The sequence below is a fragment of the Lentinula edodes genome, assembly GCF_021015755.1.
Source record: "Lentinula edodes strain Le(Bin) 0899 ss11 chromosome Unknown C8R40scaffold_61, whole genome shotgun sequence".
NCBI lineage: Eukaryota > Fungi > Basidiomycota > Agaricomycetes > Agaricales > Omphalotaceae > Lentinula > Lentinula edodes.
The window spans coordinates 165,185-183,232 of NW_025764367.1; the positions used below are offsets into that span (position 1 = coordinate 165,185).

Here is an 18,048-nt window from a genome sequence, read left to right on the forward strand (position 1 = left end):
GTGGTACTGTGTGCCACAGGTTGGGAGTTAGAAGAAGTATTTGTAAGACCTGGAGGAGGAAACATGGCAGAACGCTAGGAGTCAACTCAGATCGTGCACACCACTGAGGTCAAGTATGAATAAAAATCAAATTTTCGTTGCTAGCCTTGTTAGTCGCTAACTAAATGAATTACACCCTGCAGCCCCATTGCTATACCTCATTTAGCAAATGACCAATCAAAGACCCGCCCGCCCCAACAACAAGACAGAGAGAAAGCTAACTGATAGTCGGAGGCTACTAGTGGGAACTTGAAGAGAAAGAAGACAGTGATTATTATTCAGCTGCGTATTGAGTATTTACTATTGACTGCAATGCCGTTTCTGATTTCGCTGTGATGGACCTCAAGGCAACCTTGAGATCACCGAACTTAAGGTACCTTGAGGTAGCGGGGTTTCGAATTTTCGACCTCAAGGTACCTTACCTCTGGAGGGACCTCACCTTCCGGCAACACTAACTCTTCGGGTCCACGGAGGCCATTTTCGAAAATCCTGGAAAGGAAGGACGACTGCAATTCTGAATGGTATTTTTTAATTGTATACCAATGTACCCTATTGTACCCCAGCGGAGATGACACGCCAGTGCGCGCCTTTTGACACCTAAGTATTACAAAAGAAGTAAGACGACATCGAGGGGATCTGTACGATCCGTGCATAACTACTAACATGATTCAAGTTCCCAGGTCATCTTCAATACGGTCTCAAGGTGATTGTAACTTGGCTTTCGAACTTGAAGATTGCATCTCGAAATTGGCGCGTTGAAGTTACGGCTGCCGACAGGACCCCGGAAGCTCCTACCAGACCCCATCCGAATTAGCGTACTTTAGGACCCAATTTTGCCATTTTCCTTGGCCGAAATTAGCGTACTTTAGGCCTCAGAAGGCTCAATCCCTGTCCGAGATAGCGTACTTTGGGTATCTATTGGCTGACTTGGTGGCCCAATGGACGTAGATGGAGCTCTGACACCGGAGTTTGGGCAAAGAAGCTCAGAAGAGCTCCGGATGCAGCGATAATAGTCAAAAAAACGTACAGAAAGATGATTCCAGGCTTGGGGAAGAAAATTCGGTATTTTGAGAGCAATTTTTACGATTTCACGTGACATTCCTTATCCGAATTAGCGTACTTGAGGCCTGCTTGAGGCCAAAATCGTAGCGTACTTGAGGCCGCCTGGGCGGGTGGGGTTTGGCAGGAGCTTCCGGGGTCCTCTGCCGACACCCAGAATGGACCGCAAGGGCTATGTACAGCCTACAGTCGGGGACAATCAAACCCGACAAGTCTGTAATCAGCCGATAGCGGCCGAACAAGAGTTTTTTGAGGAAAACTGATGGCAGATTCAGATTCAGAACGATGAAATACATCTAAAAACGCACCTCCGAAGTTTTTCCCACGACGTTTTAGGTACGGCCAATTTTTTGGCAGTTTTCAGCGCATCTTTAGGCCCCTTTTGACAAGGATTTCCACTGATTCATCTGCAAAACCTGGATATTCGGCTAAGGGCTGAGAGCAGATCCCAGTGCCAAAAGCACTGAAAGCAACATGCTCTGGGTGCTTTCACTGCTGGGAAGTGCTCTCAGCTGCTTTCAGACCCTTAGCCGAAAATACAGGTTTTGCAGATGTTTTCAAAAACTTTTGAGGCAAAAGTTGACTCTAAGCTACTTCACTTCATGTCTGAGCACTATGGAGGTCACTGAAAGGTATGTTGAGGAAAGGATTGATTAGAATTTTCATTAAATTCTACCCACTTCATTTCCCTCTGTATGTCCGAGCTGCTCCGAGCTGCTGCAAGCATCACATGACAGAGCTTTCCCACCCTTTCACCTTGCTTGCAATGGTCATTGAACATCCATAACCTCAAGCGCCCGTGCAAAATTTCCTTTTAAAGTTATCTTTGTCTGGTCCGACACATCGCTTTTGCCCTATAAGGCAATCATGTGACCCTTTTGTGAACCTTCATGCAGCCCCTGATTTACTTTCCCTTGCCCCAACCCTGCGCTCGCCCATACTATGTAAACAGCCTCCCTCAGTATCGCTTCGCTTCATCCCTATCCTTTCCCGATGCACTCAATTGTTCCCTTCTTTCAAATGGTCAGTCTTTCCTTTGTATGATTTACTTCTCTTTCAAAGCCCCCTATGCTGCGATCTCTGTTTGATGTCCACTGAAATAACCATCTGTTTCTTATCTTTTTTTCACTACTTTCTGTAGGGAATCATGAAAAGATTATGTCCACAACTTGCAACCAAAATTTATGATTTCCTTGCTGAAGTGGGAAGATTGTACTGTGCTACAGTTATAGTGAGTGCACATCACAAACACATAGTAATTGCTTACCTGCATACAGAACCTACCAAAAGTTATCCTTCCATATCAGCAGCAGCCACACTTGAAAATTAATACCAGAGTAGGTGTCATGCCTCACCCCGAATTTCTTAACCCATAAGCTCTTTAACATAGCTCCCGACCTCCTCAGACCCCTTCCATGAATCCCTGAGAACACTTCCAACGTCCCACAGACCTCCTTACCACTAGAACCACCTCCGCGACCCTTAGCTCCCCTCCATTCAACCGAATCACTCCACAACAGGGTCCTGGAACCCCGTACAGGCGTCCATCATTTCATCCTCATGTACTTAGGAACCCCATTAAGTGCTCGTTTCATACCATGTCTCCTTGTTAACTTCCCCATACGTATTTAATCAGTCCAGTAGCGTCCAGAAGCCCAGCTTGGTATATTTTGAACACACACCCTTTTGCATACTTTGTACCTGCTAACCATACGGATTTCCCTTTACTCTCTGTTTCACTACCTCTGTTTCTCCTTATTCTCGTCTATTGTCTCTCTGATCGCCTATATGATCGAATATACGCTTTTACTTCAAGTCTAAGCCTTCCGAGTGAGTCCCCGAGCTCCCCAACGCCTACACGCTTTGGTGAGCTACCCTTCCCCAAACCTCCCAGAGCTCCCTAGCTACTTCGTAAGCTTCGGGACCTCGATTTAGGTAACGTCGAAGCTACCCCTCATGTTGAACTACGTACCGCTTCTCCGTTACCACCTCCCCCACTCGAGGACATCCATCCTCAAGCCCAGCCCCCAGGGACCTACCCTCCCTGGCATATCCCTTCTCGGGAGCTTATACCCTTGAGACCCAGTTACATATACGACCTACTCGATCCTATATTGACGTTCTAGCGAGTACAACTCCTACTACGCAATATCGTACGGTCCCGTACTCTTCCATAACCTCCCTGTCATAAAGTACGCAGCCCCTATCATTTTCCTTTTCTCACCGTCTCGACGCCTTTACTTGTACGATACATCATCCCATCACTGTCAAACCCCCATCGATTACTGATCCACCTGACCCATCTTCTCCTTCTACTGGCTTCCGCCACCTTCCTTGTTCCTAAACTGTACAGTATTACATCGTTGTTTCTCGCAGACCGGATTATGTATATATAGCCAACCCTCCACAGCCTGGTCCCTTATCTTGACCTCTCTGTCATTATCTGGGACCAGGTATGTGCTTACTTATTATTACCTATGACTACGATACTCAATATATCTCTGTCATTATCTGGGACCAGCCTGCCGCCGTTCTGCTTAGTCGCTCCGCCTTGTTGCCCTGTTCAGTTGCTCCGCCTCGCCGTTCTGCTTAGTCGCTCCGCTTTCCCGCTCCGTTAGTCACTCCGCCTCTGCCGCTTCGTGACATTAGGTCAAGATCCATTACTGCACTGACAGCCTACCGATAAGGTTGTCCTTGCAGGGTCTATAGACACCACGTCTTCCCCAGTTCCGCCCGACTCTGAAACACCTGTTGCCAGTATAGACTGCTCCGCACTCCCGCACGCACTTGACCCCAGAGACCAAGCTCACGCCCATAACAACGACGATACTTGGCGCGATTGCCAGTCTCAACCTTGCCCCAACGCCCTTTCGAACTCAATCCGAGAGCCACTCACTGTGAGCAATATAACCTTCCTGCCGATTCCCCAGCCCCGATTGCCTACTCCCATCATGTCGACTCCTATCCCGCCTGCCCCAAACACCTCTGCGGAGGATCTCATGGCTCAGCTCATCAGACAAGTAGCTAACCTTGCTACAGCTATGGAGGAATGCTCATCCTCTAAGTCAAGCATAAACAAACCCGAGGTTTTCAAGGGTAAAGATGGCGCTGAAGCCCGTCGCTTCATGGCTCAGTTCCAGAATTGGGCGTCAGAACAACTGGATCTCGCCAAAAGCCAAGTAAAACTCATCAAGTCCGCCTTGGGCTTCTTCACAGAAAGTGCCGGAGATTGGGCAACTCCCCATCTGCTACATTTCAATGCGGAAAATCCCCCTTTTGGAGGAAATTGGGAGGCGTTTCTGAAGGAATTTAGCCAACGGTTTGAACCAATGGACCCAGGTATGGAAGCCCGTAGCGAGATCAAGAATCTCAGGCAAAGTAAAGGACAGACAGTTGCGGAATTCGCTCAGAAGTTCAAGGATATCGGAGATCGGACTGAAATGTCTGATATTGACTTGCGGGAACGTTTCTTCACTGCATTACTCCCAGAGATCCGACAACACCTCATCACCGTAAACATTGCCCAAGGAATTGCTCCGACTCTGAAGGAGGCAATCAAACGGGCCATATCGGTGGATGTCTACCTGCACGATCCCACCATGACTGGCCGGAACTCTGGATACCCTCCCACGCATACCGCTCATACTACCCCTGCTGACCCCCACGTTATGGACATTGATGCAACCCACACCAGTAACGGGAATACTAGGGAGGCATTCCTAGCTCGCATGCGAGGACGATGCTTCGGCTGCGGTGCCCAAGGTCATGTCAAGCAAAACTGCCCACACCGAGAAACCACCTGCCGCTACTGTGGACGCCGAGGACATCTGGAAGCAGTCTGCCAAGACAAATTCATGGGACTCGGACGAGACCGAGGCCGACGCCAGCAACCTCGACGCCAACAGATATCCGCTACAGGACCCGCGCCATTCTCCCTATTCCCAAACGAATCCGTCCAAATCGCGTCCTCGACCCCAACATTTGCTCCTGCACCCGTAGCTGCTACTCCGAGCCCTCCTAACCAGGACTTTTCCAATCAGATTGGTCAAATAAGGGAATTACTTGATCGTGCTAACGCTATGTCCTCCTCGTCCTCTGGCTTTCAACAGGGTTTTTAAAGAGGGTACCCGCTTCGGCTGCACCGAGAGTACCCCGTAATCAGTTTGTTATGTTCGCTACTTCTTCGTATGACTCGCACCCATCATGTACAATATCGTCGATCCGGGAATTAAACTCCACTTCCCCACATTTCCGAATTCATGCGAGACTAAGAGGAAGGAATCACAGTATAACAACTGCAGCCATGGTAGACTGTGGAGCTACCGCCCTGTTTTTAAACCAAGACTTTGCCACCCGGAACCACGTAAGATGTGCACCCCTCCATAAACCAATCGACATTTTTAATATCGATGGAACACCTAACCGAGCTGGACGGATAACCCATTTTGCACGTCTAGCACTCACAGTGGATAATCAAGAGCGATGGATGGACTTTCTGATCACCAACCTAGGGGGTGAAGACATCATTCTTGGACTCCCCTGGCTACGGAAGGTAAACCCGGAGATTGATTGGGAGAAAGGACGACTCTCAGTAAAGCCTCCTCGAGTAACGATAGAAGAAGTCCCAGACGAGGAGATCTTGTACTCTCATCTAGCCGCCACTCACACAGAAAGCCCGATTCTCGAACTCCCGGAACCGGAATCTCCCGCAGAAAACCCCCACATTGAGGTGCCACCAGAAGCGACCCTTGAACAGAGCGAATCAATAGCAGTTGAAGAACTACCAATACACCGAATTCGAGCCAATCATAAAACTCGCCGCGCATGGGTAAAAGCAGGAATTCTAGAGGAACAGACGGAGGAAGTCTGGTGCGCCGCAGGATTCACTTACTCCCAGCAGCTAGCAGAGGAAGCCAACCGAGACAAACCCATTAAAACCTTCGAAGAAATGGTCCCTGAGCAGTATCGTGATTTCAAGAAGGTTTTCTCAGAATCCGCCTCCGAACGATTACCTGCCCACCAACCTTGGGACCATGCAATTGATCTCGTACCTGGAGCACCGGCAACCATGCGTACCAAGATTTATCCCATGTCCCTAAACGAGCAGGAGGAGTTGGATCGTTTCCTAGAAGAAAACCTACGAAAAGGCTATATCATCCCCTCAAAATCACCAATCTCATCACCGGTCTTCTTCGTAAAGAAGAAGGATGGGAAACTCCGTTTTGTACAAGATTACCGGAAACTGAACGAGTACACTGTGAAGAACCGATACCCTCTCCCATTAGTTGCTGACATCATTAGCCGACTTCAGGGAGCAAGATACTTCACGAAGTTTGATGTCCGCTGGGGTTATAATAACATACGGATTAAGAAGGGGCATGAATGGAAAGGCGCGTTTGCAACAACCCGAGGCTTGTTTGAGCCTAAGGTCATGTTCTTTGGTCTCACAAATTCCCCTGCCACGTTCCAAGCACTTATGAATGCTATATTTGCTGACCTCATTGCAGCCGGCAAGGTGGCAGTCTACCTAGATGACATCCTTATCTTCAGTAACGATCTCGAGGAACACCGACGAATGGTACGGGAAGTATTAACTCGGTTAGAAAAGCACAACCTCTACCTACGACCCGAAAAATGCGAATTTGAACAGCAACAGATTGAATACCTCGGACTCATCATCTCAGAAGGGGAGGTGAGAATGGATCCGGTAAAAGTAGCAGCTGTTCGCGACTGGCCAGTCCCTACTAATCTTTGGGAACTACGAGGATTCTTGGGATTTGCAAACTTCTACCGACGCTTTATCCGGAACTTCGCCAAAATAGCACGACCTTTGAACGACCTGACGAAGAAAGACACCAGCTTTACCTGGACCGACACTCGACAGAACGCATTTGACACCCTTCGAGAAGCCTTCATCTCCGCACCGATCCTTGCTCTATGGACACCAGACAGGCCTACTCGAATTGAGGTAGATGCATCAGGCTTTGCCACAGGAGGCGCCCTTATGCAGAAGCAAAACTACGGCCAATGGCATCCGGTAGCCTTCAGATCGGCATCCATGCAGCCAGCGGAACGGAACTACGAAATTTATGATCGAGAGATGCTTGCTATCATTGAAGCACTGAAGGATTGGAGGAACTTTCTAGAAGGACTCCCTCAACCATTCGACATCATTACGGACCATTCGAACCTCGAATTCTGGCGCACTGCACAAGACCTCACCTGCCGACAAGCCCGATGGGCCCTCTATCTGTCACGGTTTGACTTTCATATGATCCACCGCCCTGGCAGAGTAAACACCCAAGCTGATGCTCTCTCCCGCATGGCAGTTCATCATGTATCGGACAGCGATGATAACCGGCAACAGACAGTCCTTAAACCCGGCCACTTCGTAAAAATTGCAGCTTCGATCCTACAGAACCCCTTAGAGGATCGTATCCGGAAAGCCTCAGAATGGGAAGCACAGGTATTGGAGGGTCTCAAAACAGTCAAAGAGCACGGACTACAGCGCTTGGCCAATGGGATAGCCGAATGGGAAGAGGACAATGGGTTGGTCTACTACCGAGGTCGAGTATACGTACCAGCAAACGACGACCTACGCACTGAGGTACTCCGTCAATGCCACGACCATCCAACTGCAGGACACCCCGGACTACACGGGACACTTGACTTGGTCAGTACCCATTTCTGGTGGCCCACGTTAACGAGCTTGCCTCGTTTTTGTGTGAAAGAGAAAGGAAGGAATCTAATGAGCACTCCAACCAACCAATCTAATACACAATATGCGAGTTCACTGCTATCAAATTTATTTAATAGCAAGGGGTAGCGTTGGCAAAGGTTCCGCAAAGCTTTGAGAGCTAAGTACGAAGCTTTGATCAATCAATTTGAATCGTTCTAAGGATTCGATATATTCCTTTGATCAAGGTAGATTCAGCACGATTTGTGCTTTGGTTTGTATTGATTTGGGTATATCAAGAATTGGGGGTTTGAATCAAAGTAAATTAAAACCGAAACACACAGACCCCTACAGAGGGCTAGAACTATGTGCTGGCACAACCACACAGCGTGATTTGCCCTTAAGACCAACGACTGATCCTAAGTTCGAAGAATACCCAACAACTGGATAGACTTCTCGCAGTCACAAGGAGCAGAACACGACGTTCCTATACTCACAAGTGCCGGGCCCGAATGGCTGCTAGCGAAGAGGTTTCAGTCTGGCGGGAGTGTGTCTTTCCTTTTTACGGATTAGCACTGCAACGTCGTCCCAAAATCACTTGTATTCCAGATACATCGGATCGCTATTTATACATACAGAATATAGAGTCGCATAGTACAATTAATTTAATACAATAAACGTTCGGAACCGCAAGGAAACTTCTACACTCAGTCAGATACCATTTAATTTGAATCTACATGTCCTTATTTGGTCCATATTGGTTCCAAGATTCTAGTATACCTCCAAACATAGGTAGGTACTTCAATATTCATTTAATTTAATTGTTTTTGGAGGATGACTCGAATGGTGTTCAACTGTCATTGCTGTTCAACACTTACTTCGATCGTTTGTCACCTCGTCCAGAGGCAAATCAGCTCTCCTCAATTCTAATCCTATCAATCTGATTCATCTGGATTAAACTAACTGCTTCTCTCTTTCAATAGACACCCATTGTGCCTATACTCAATCAAGGGAGTTACACATAGTATTCATTTAATTGCATTCTTCAATATTTTCTACGTCAGGACTCTTTGACATTCATTTGATATGTCTTCGGAGCCTCGCAGTACTTCGATCGTTCTTCTAGTCATTTTCCTCAACCATGCAACTTGATTGGTCTATTAGACTAAATTGCAGTCCTTTAGATTAATGCATGATCTTGTTCTAGAAGGAGTATTTTGATAATTCCTGAGTTCTAGAAAGTCATTTCGAGTCAATCCTCGGTTCATGGTCACTTGAGTAAGTTCTTCCAAACTCCTGCCAGTGTAAGGTCCAATAAGAATACCCTTGGTATGTCATACGTGAATGGTCATCCTTCGGATGTAGTCCGAGTCTGGTATAATCCTGCTTGACAAACAGGTAGACTGCTATCCGTAGGTAGTATCGGGGATGGGTAAACTAACCAACTTGTGGTAGTATGGGTATATGGTCCCTTCAACTTATTAGACTGATTCAGTATCGACTTTGACTGTCAATCTGGGTCTCAATTACAGTCCTCTTGATACAAATCTATACGTGAAAATGTCACAATTCACAGCATAGACGTCTAGCCAAAATTTAGGCGTGTCAACGTTGCGCTCTTTTGTGGAAAAATACGTTGAGGGATGCGAGGTTTGTGCCCGTAAGAAGATCCAGCGACACCCACGGGCCGTAACTCAACCATTAGATGTACCATCCGGTCTATGGGAAGAGGTAGGGGTTGACCTGATAACACAGCTACCTAACTCCCAAGGCTACGATGCTGTCTTGGTTTGCACAGACCTGTATGGAAAACAAATTCACGCTATTCCTTGCACCAGCTCCATCACAGCCGAAGGCGTTGCCGATATTTACTACCGAGAAATCTTCCGTCTCCATGGTCTTCCTCTTCACTTTAAATCCGACCACGGACCCCAGTTTGCAGCTAAACTCATGCGATCCCTTCTCGCTAGGCTAGGAATTAAATCAGATCTAAACTCCGGATACCGTCCTCAGTCCAATGGCCAAACTGAACGAGCAAATCAGGAAGTAGAGAAATACATCCGCCTCTATGTGGGACGACAACAAGATGACTGGGCAGAGCACCTTCCCATGGCGGAGTTTGTGATTAACTCACGGACTCATTCTGCTCTAGGCATGTCCCCGTTCGAGCTAACCTACGGCTATCTTCCCCTGTTCAATATCCCAGTGGGCCAACGCAGCGGTATTCCAGCTGTAGATGACCGTATACGGATTCTCCGAGAAGCGCGACAAGATGCCGGGGCTGCCTTACACCTAGGAAAGAAACAACAGAAGGAGGGATACGAACGCGGGAAGCGGAAAGCTCATCAATTTAAAGTTGGAGACCTAGTCTGGCTCAGTGCAGAGGACATTAACCTTCAGCTTTCCAGTGAAAAGTTAGGAGATCGACAGCTTGGCCCTTATCGCATTCTGGAGAAAATTGGCCCTTTAGACTATCGCCTTGACCTTCCCCTATCCCTAGATCGCCTCCATCCCATCTTCCATGTTGATAAACTATACCCCTGGAAAGGTAACTCCATTAATGGCGAAATACCAACACCACCAGAGCCGGTATACTTAGAGGATGAAGACAAACCGGAATACGAAGTAGAGGAGATCTTAGACAGCCGGGTTCGATGGAAGAAGTTGGAATATTTGGTTAAGTGGAAAGGTTACGACGCAGGGCACAACTCTTGGGAACCCGCAGCCAACCTCAGTCGAGCACCAAAAATTGTTCGGGCCTTTCATAAAAAACACCCAACGGCGGCAAAACCTTGACCATCGAGGACAATGGTCATAAGGAGGGGGGTAATGTCATAAAGTACGCAGCCCCTATCATTTTCCTTTTCTGACCGTCTCGACGCCTTTACTTGTACGATACATCATCCCATCACTGTCAAACCCCCATCGATTACTGATCCACCTGACCCATCTTCTCCTTCTACTGGCTTCCGCCACCTTCCTTGTTCCTAAACTGTACAGTATTACATCGTTGTTTCTCGCAGACCGGATTATGTATATATAGCCAACCCTCCACAGCCTGGTCCCTTATCTTGACCTCTCTGTCATTATCTGGGACCAGGTATGTGCTTACTTATTATTACCTATGACTACGATACTCAATATATCTCTGTCATTATCTGGGACCAGCCTGCCGCCGTTCTGCTTAGTCGCTCCGCCTTGTTGCCCTGTTCAGTTGCTCCGCCTCGCCGTTCTGCTTAGTCGCTCCGCTTTCCCGCTCCGTTAGTCACTCCGCCTCTGCCGCTTCGTGACACTCCCTCCACCTTAGGGACCTCCCTGGACCTCCTAGGAACCCCCTCAAGGGTCATCATCTCGTCGTTCCAGCCACTACTAGGTCATTCCCGTCCTCGGTCGCGGTTCTCGTAGCTCCCTTCGAGCTCCAGCCTGCTCTTAGCACGCTACAACATAAACCTCCATATACCAAAACCTACCCTAAGACCTATTTTGACCCAGGTCTTACAGTAGGTTATCTAAGGTGGAAGAGAGGCTTGGATGTGTGTCGATTTAACAATAAAGTGGCCATGTTCATGAACAATGATACAGGCTTGGTTTCAGTGGGAGTAGTACAACGAGTTTTGATCTGTTTTGATTTTTGACATAGAGCCTGGCTGAATTTATGTCAATCAGCACTATGAACTTGAATAGAAAGCATTGATAATGAGAGTTTGCTATCACAACACAATCTGAAATCAATGTTGTCTGGCATGTGAGAAGGAATACAAGCAAGGTGTATGTCCCCAAAGGGGTATGTTAATTGGCAGATGGGAAACTTCATCAAAGCTGTTGTGGCACATGAGGGTGAGTTTTCTCGGTAAAACTGATGATGGATTTGCACTCAGGAAGGCCAAATACGTCCAAAAACACATCTCCGAAGTTTTTCCCACGAGGTTTTAGGGTACGGCCAATTTTTCAAGGTCTGCAACCCAAACTTGCCTTTTTGGAGATCGGCTGGTTGAAATCTCTTCCTTTTTGTGCCAGAATACTCAAAAAGTAGAATAGAATGATTTTTACTATAATCTGAACCTGGGAAAACTCGCTCATTTTTTTTGTCGACTTTGATTGTCCCCGACTGTAGAATATCACCTTGCTTGCAAGGTCTATTGCACTCCGGAAGTTAAGTTGTTTTGTGCAGGCACATTTTGGTTGTGCTTGGCCTCATGCTTTTGCCAAATGTTTACAAACATCCAGAGCTCTGTGCTTGCTTTGCGGCGCACCTTATGTGCGCTGCATTCTTTCCTCAATACTCAGATTAATCAAACAAATTTCCACAAGGCTTTTGAAGTGTGTATATCCTGTAGTGCACCTTATGTGCCTTGTTTTTTTCACTTGATACTTGAACTAAAATCTACACCTTGACAAAGACACTCAGATGATGCTTAGACCACACTTTTTGCATACATAAATCCTGCATCATTCCCTAGTTCCTGCCATACCAGTTCTAGTATCAATTTCACTGAAATTTATCATTTCCCAAGCAAGGTGCAGTCCACAACAGTGGAGCCTAGTACGAATAAGAGATTCGAAAGTTTTGGGTTGACTTGAGTAACAGTCAGCTAACAGATGGTGATGGTCAGAAAAAAAACTTGGGGCGTCTAAAATGAACACGTGCCAAGAATACCTTTTTGAGAACACGTAGCTGCAGTGCTGAAGCGCCGAACACTGACAGGGTGTTTTGTTTCTGGACATTGACAACGTTAAAGCTCATTGCCATGTACAACCCTGCACAGTCTCCACATATTCCGCAGCCGCCTCACAGTGCTGGCCGAGGAATTCAAGGTACGGTATGTTATTTCCTTGAACCTAATGAACCAAGTCACTTATCTGATACTTAGGCTTGCGCCCACGTATCGATCCAAATCAAGTACCCTCTGCTGTCGATGCCGTTGAGTCTGACAGACAACACTGGGAGAAACAGCCATACTTGACTCTCCCGGGAACAAGAGTACCGTTGTCTACCACCGATTTTGTAGCTGTGGACCAAGGTGCGTGCATCTCTGTATGCATTTATCATTGTAAACATTGGACTTTGTTCAGGGAACTCCTCACCGAAATATGTTCGCGTGACTACTTGGGCTTTGCCTCACACTTCGCGTCTAGCATCAGAGTGTAACGTACCTCTTGCTGCAGTCTTCCAACCCTTTGCTGAAGGAGACGAGCCAATTCCACTCCTTGACCCTGGTCCGTCTGGTCCAGCTCGATGCGAAAAGTGTCGCGCCTACGTCAATCCATGGTGTGTGTGGACTGCAGGGGGAAGTAAATGGAAATGTAACCTGTGTACGCACGAGACCACCGTGGCTCCGGAGTACTTTTCCAACCTAGACGGAAATGGAATGCGCCTTGATCAAATGGATCGACCTGAACTATGTAAAGGGACAGTGGATTTTGTCGTTGGAGATGAATACTTTGCGTCGAACCCACCACAGCGGTTGACACCCCCATATTTTTCCCCCACACCACTGCCAACTGGTGTCCGGTCACCTCAATCGCTCAACTTCGTAATTGCTCTTGATGTGTCTGTAGAAGCTGTTCAGTCAAATTTTCTGTATGCTGCCTGCATATCGCTGTTGAAAATTCTATACGGAGGTCCAGATCATATTGATGAAGAAGTTATGCTTGATTCGTGTTTCCCTTCTGGCAGCCGGATAGCTATCATCACCTATGATAGCACACTACACTTCTACGACTTGACAGTGCGTGCCTCCTTGCACCCCCGCTAATGGTGGCTTTCTCAACGTGTACATGCTAGACAGACAAAGTTCCTAGTCCTATGATGGTAGTTTCTGACGTAGACGAGGTCTTTGTTCCGCTCTACAATGACGCTTTTGTCGACCCCTGGGAACGTCGAAAGTCGCTGGAAGCTCTACTGCAATCGCTACCACAACGTTTTGTCAACACATCGGATTCTAGAAATGCGTTAGGTTCAGTGATAAGAGCGGGTCAAGCTGCGCTTGTGAGTTTCTCTTTCTTTTAAATTGCCTGACATTTGCTCATGATCGGTAGTCAAATCGCGGTGGTCATATCATCACTTTTCTCAGTACTATGCCGTCTGTGGGCATCGCTGCTCTTCACGGTCAGCCTAATGAAAACGAGCTGTATGATACCGACAAAGAAAAAGTGCTGTATAAACCTCGCGATCCATTATGGAAGCAGATTGGGGAAGAATGCGCAGAAGAGGGAATTGGAGTGTCGATGTTTTTGGGAAATAATAAATTCGTGGATGTAGCCAGTGTGGGTAGGTCATACATTGTAAAAGTCGTTTTCGTTCCCCAAATTTCTTACATCTATATCAGGCGCAGTGTCATCGACAACAGGCGGTGATATATTCTTCCATCCTCGGTTTGACTTGTTGCGAGACAGCCCAGTACTCGAATCGCAGATGCAACGATTGATTCGACGGACTACGGGGTATGATTGCATAGCGAGGGTGCGGTGTTCGAAAGGTGAGTCTCCCTTTACAGTTTGCAAAAGAATTCGCAAACATCGAAGACCCCGATAGGCCTTCGAATAACAAATCATCACGGGAACTTTTACCTTCAAAACTCAACCGACATGGCCTTTGGTATTCTCGATGCAGACAAGTCTTTCTGCGTCTCTCTCACACATGCTGCTACCTCCATAACAAGCTCAGGTCTCAGTCCACGGGAATATGCATACCTGCAATGCGCGGTGTTGTATACGTCCCTCGAGGGTCAGAGAAGGGTGAGGTTGGTAAATTTAGCACTTCAAGTGGTTGAGCTGGCTGGAAATGTGTTTCAATTTGCGGATGTGGATACATGTATGAACTACTTGACGAGAACAGGTGGGCAACACTGGTTATTGGGACGGGCTCGACAAAAATATTGACCTATTCAAATTCAGCCGTATCCAGTCTATCGTCACAGAAAATGTCTCTGATAAGAGATGACCTCACAGAGAACTGTTCCGCTATGTTGTTAGGTTATAGGAATAAATGCGCGGCTGCCTCAAGACCTACCCAGGTATCATCACATTCTTATACCTATATTTCGATCGTTTCCGGCTCACCTAGAGGTCTTCGGCAGCTTATCATTCCAGAAACGCTCAAAGCTCTTCCTACATATACGTTGGGTCTTTTAAAATCCAAACCTCTCAAAGGTACGCCGTAGCTATCATTCATTTCACCTTCTCACATTTAATTTCCCTTTTCCCCTTCCCTAGCACGCAACATAGCCTCCGACGTTCGTAACTACTTCACACACCGTCTGCTTTCCATGAGTGTACGGTCTACTATCCAGCATCTGTATCCACGACTCTTGGCTCTGCATGATCTGGATGATACGATTGCTTTGACGTTGACGGATACAGAGACGCCTGGTGTGGGCGGTATACCACGACCTAAGGCAGCAAACTCGGCGGTGTTGTTGCCATCGACTATGCGAGCTAGTCATGAATGGATGGTGGCAAATGGGATATATCTCATAGGTAAGCGGTAGGATGGCTAAAGACCTCGAGAGTTTTCTTATTGTCACAATTTAGTCCGCTGACAATTTTTTTTGCATATTATGTAGACAACGAAGAAACAACAATATTATGGATTGGATCGAGTGTCTCGCCCCAGTTATTGATTGATCTCTTCGAAACAGCCGATATTTTCAGCTTAGATCCTCATATGGTACCTTCAAGCATTTCTGTCTTAAATCGTTTCACCCACCCTCTTCTTTAGGTTAAGCTACCGCCACTTGCTACCCGCTTCTCCAAACAAGTCCGGAATATCATTGCCACGCGAAACGCAAAACGTGGAGGTCGCGCAGCCAAGTTTTTCATCGCGAGACAGAATCTGGACGCAGCAGAGATTGAGTTTAGCGATATGTTAGTTGAAGATCAAAATAATGGGAACATGGGTTATTTAGATTGTAAGAGTTTAATTCTCCCTCGTACACATTGTTCACAACATTCATCTTGTACAGATCTAACTATGGTCCACAAGCAAATATCAGCTGTGGTACGTAAAGGCCTTCGTAATGCATGTACACGACCATTGATCTTTTTATTGTTAGCTCACTGAGGGCGGGTCTCTCAGCTCAGCAGGAGTTCGTTCGCCGTGGTAGAAATGTGGGTATGAATATATGTGTCGAAGGTAAAGCGTTATATACATTATGTGTAGGAAATGCAGAGTCAGTAGTATATATATCATCTATTCATGGACAACTTAGATAGCGTGATTACAATTTGCCGTCCTCCCAGTCCTTCCAAGTCTGCGTAGCCCTCAACCACTCTACAAGATGTTCCCGGTCAACCTTCTCCCCTTTCTCGTCGCCCTCCGCTAGGACCTTTACTTTCTTCCCATCTACCACCTCCCATTTCTGTTGTTTCACCATCACGTACCCCTCTTTGATCTCATTCTCCCCAAGAATGATCGCGAACGGTACCTCATCTCTTTCACCTGCCGCGAATTGCACTGGCAATTTGGGTTTCTTCTTTGCCAGAAAGTCAACCTTGATATTCGCATCTCGAAGTTCTTTGACCAGTTTCATACGCTCGACAAGGAGTCCGTCGCCAGCCGCCATCACATACACCATCGTCTCTTTGCTGCGTTTTCCCTTTTCAACCCATTTGGGCCAGACGAGAGCGAAAATGCGATCGAGTCCAATAGATATGCCGATACAGGGTATAGAACCTTTGGAAGTTGCGGACTTTTTAGAATCCCCGGCGGCAGCCGCGCTGAACATGCCTACGAGCCCGTCGTAACGACCACCCGCAGCAATAGATCCGACGCCAACTTGAGATTCATCAACTTCTTCTTCTTCTTCGCCGTCTTCGTTCTTGACTTTTTTTGTGACTTTCTTTTTCGGCAATGCTGGAGAGGGAGTTGTCGAAGAACCAACTGAGGGATTAGCTTTGAAGCCAGGAGGGGCGGAGGCGTCTACGATAGCTTCGTAGATTATGCCTGTGTAGTAATCTAGTCCGCGAGCAAGGGACATGTCGAAGGAGATTTTGTCGATGACATTGTATGCTGAGAGGTAGGTGAACAGTAATCCCATGTCATCTAGACCTTGTTTTGCGCTTGGGTTTGCGCTAAGAGCCGAATCGGCCAGAAGTTTCGCAAGAAGTTCTGGTCCACCTGACGCAGATAACAGGTTATTTTACGATATTTGCGGATACAGACAAGATTGACTTACCTTTGTGCTTGACATACTCTCCAATCTTGTCGGCGACAGAAGGGTCAAGGCCTTTTTCTTCCGTCATTTCAGTTTTCACGTCGGCCCACGGAAGTTTGTCGAGTTTGTCAACAGCAGAAGAAATAGTCCTAATCTTGTCTGCGGGTACACCGCATACCTCGAAAATACCATCTAGGATTTTCCGGTGATTGATCTGAATAAACGCTTCAGAATGTTACAAGTTGAGTTGCAAGATAACTCACTTTGATAGTAAACTCCCCAACATCAATCTTCGAGAGAATTGTACAGATCAGACTGATGATTTCTGCATCAGGAATCATAGGGTCCCAAGTACCCGAAATATCAAAGTCCTAAAGATAATATTAATGAGTAGAATTGAGAAAGCTGCAAAAGACGCACCGCCTGCGAGAACTCTCTCATTCTTCCCTTAGACATAACTGGGTTATCTCTGCGGTAAACTTTTCCAACCTGCCAAAGTTTCGACTGTGTATTCGTCCCTCCCATCATTGCAAGATACCGGGCAAGTGGAACGGTATGATCGTACCGCAAAGAAAGCTGCTCTCCTCCCTGGTCCATAAGATCAAATATCAATTTTGCGTCTTCGCCGTACTTTCCTGCTAGAATTTCCTTGCGCTCAAATACAGGTGTATCCAGACAGGAACCACCATAAGTCGAAAAGCAGTCCTTGACAATCCGCTCTACGTATTCACGACAAAACATTTCAGCAGGGCCATAATCCCGTGTTCCCTGGTGGCTTAAGCATGAGTACGAATACGACTCCAAGAAAAGATTCCGCTCGCCTTGGCGGTTTTCAATAAGATCCTCTCTTTCTTTTTACCGGCGACCTCTTTGCTACTAGATGCAGTTGAGCCATCTGCGGCAGCCTTCGCCTTGGCCTGCCCAAGGGATTTCTTCAATTCTCCCAACTTCTTCTTTACTTCCTCCAGTCCAGCAGGATCAGAGCCGGAAAGTCTTAGTTCGTTGAATAACGCGTTTTGAGTTTCTATTTCTCCTTCAAGTGAATCTAGCGATGAAGCCATGGTTGTGTGAAGTCTTGCTAAACGAATGAAAGGACGGGGCTGTAATCGATGAACTGTG

General features: G+C 47.0%; 2 protein-coding genes across 2 annotated transcripts; one reads left to right on the forward strand and one right to left on the reverse strand.

Annotated features, from left to right (window-relative positions):
- Positions 1-12,522: 12,522 nt before the first annotated feature.
- On the forward strand, positions 12,523-15,879 carry C8R40DRAFT_1177254 (uncharacterized protein; the record flags this gene model as incomplete). Its single annotated transcript, XM_046232648.1, has 13 exons — positions 12,523-12,589; positions 12,646-12,795; positions 12,848-13,503; positions 13,560-13,763; positions 13,814-14,045; positions 14,104-14,253; positions 14,310-14,612; positions 14,672-14,926; positions 14,990-15,253; positions 15,340-15,443; positions 15,495-15,684; positions 15,739-15,773; positions 15,829-15,879. The coding sequence occupies 13 exons, from the start codon at positions 12,523-12,525 to the stop codon at positions 15,877-15,879; spliced, it is 2,661 nt and encodes an 886-aa protein (XP_046080052.1).
- A 114-nt stretch (positions 15,880-15,993) lies between these two features.
- C8R40DRAFT_1163786 (uncharacterized protein) lies at positions 15,994-17,990 on the reverse strand (the record flags this gene model as incomplete). Its single annotated transcript, XM_046230404.1, has 5 exons — positions 15,994-16,892; positions 16,951-17,143; positions 17,193-17,300; positions 17,350-17,697; positions 17,751-17,990. 5 exons carry the CDS (start codon positions 17,988-17,990, stop codon positions 15,994-15,996), a joined length of 1,788 nt encoding a protein of 595 aa, XP_046080053.1.
- Positions 17,991-18,048: the final 58 nt, after the last annotated feature.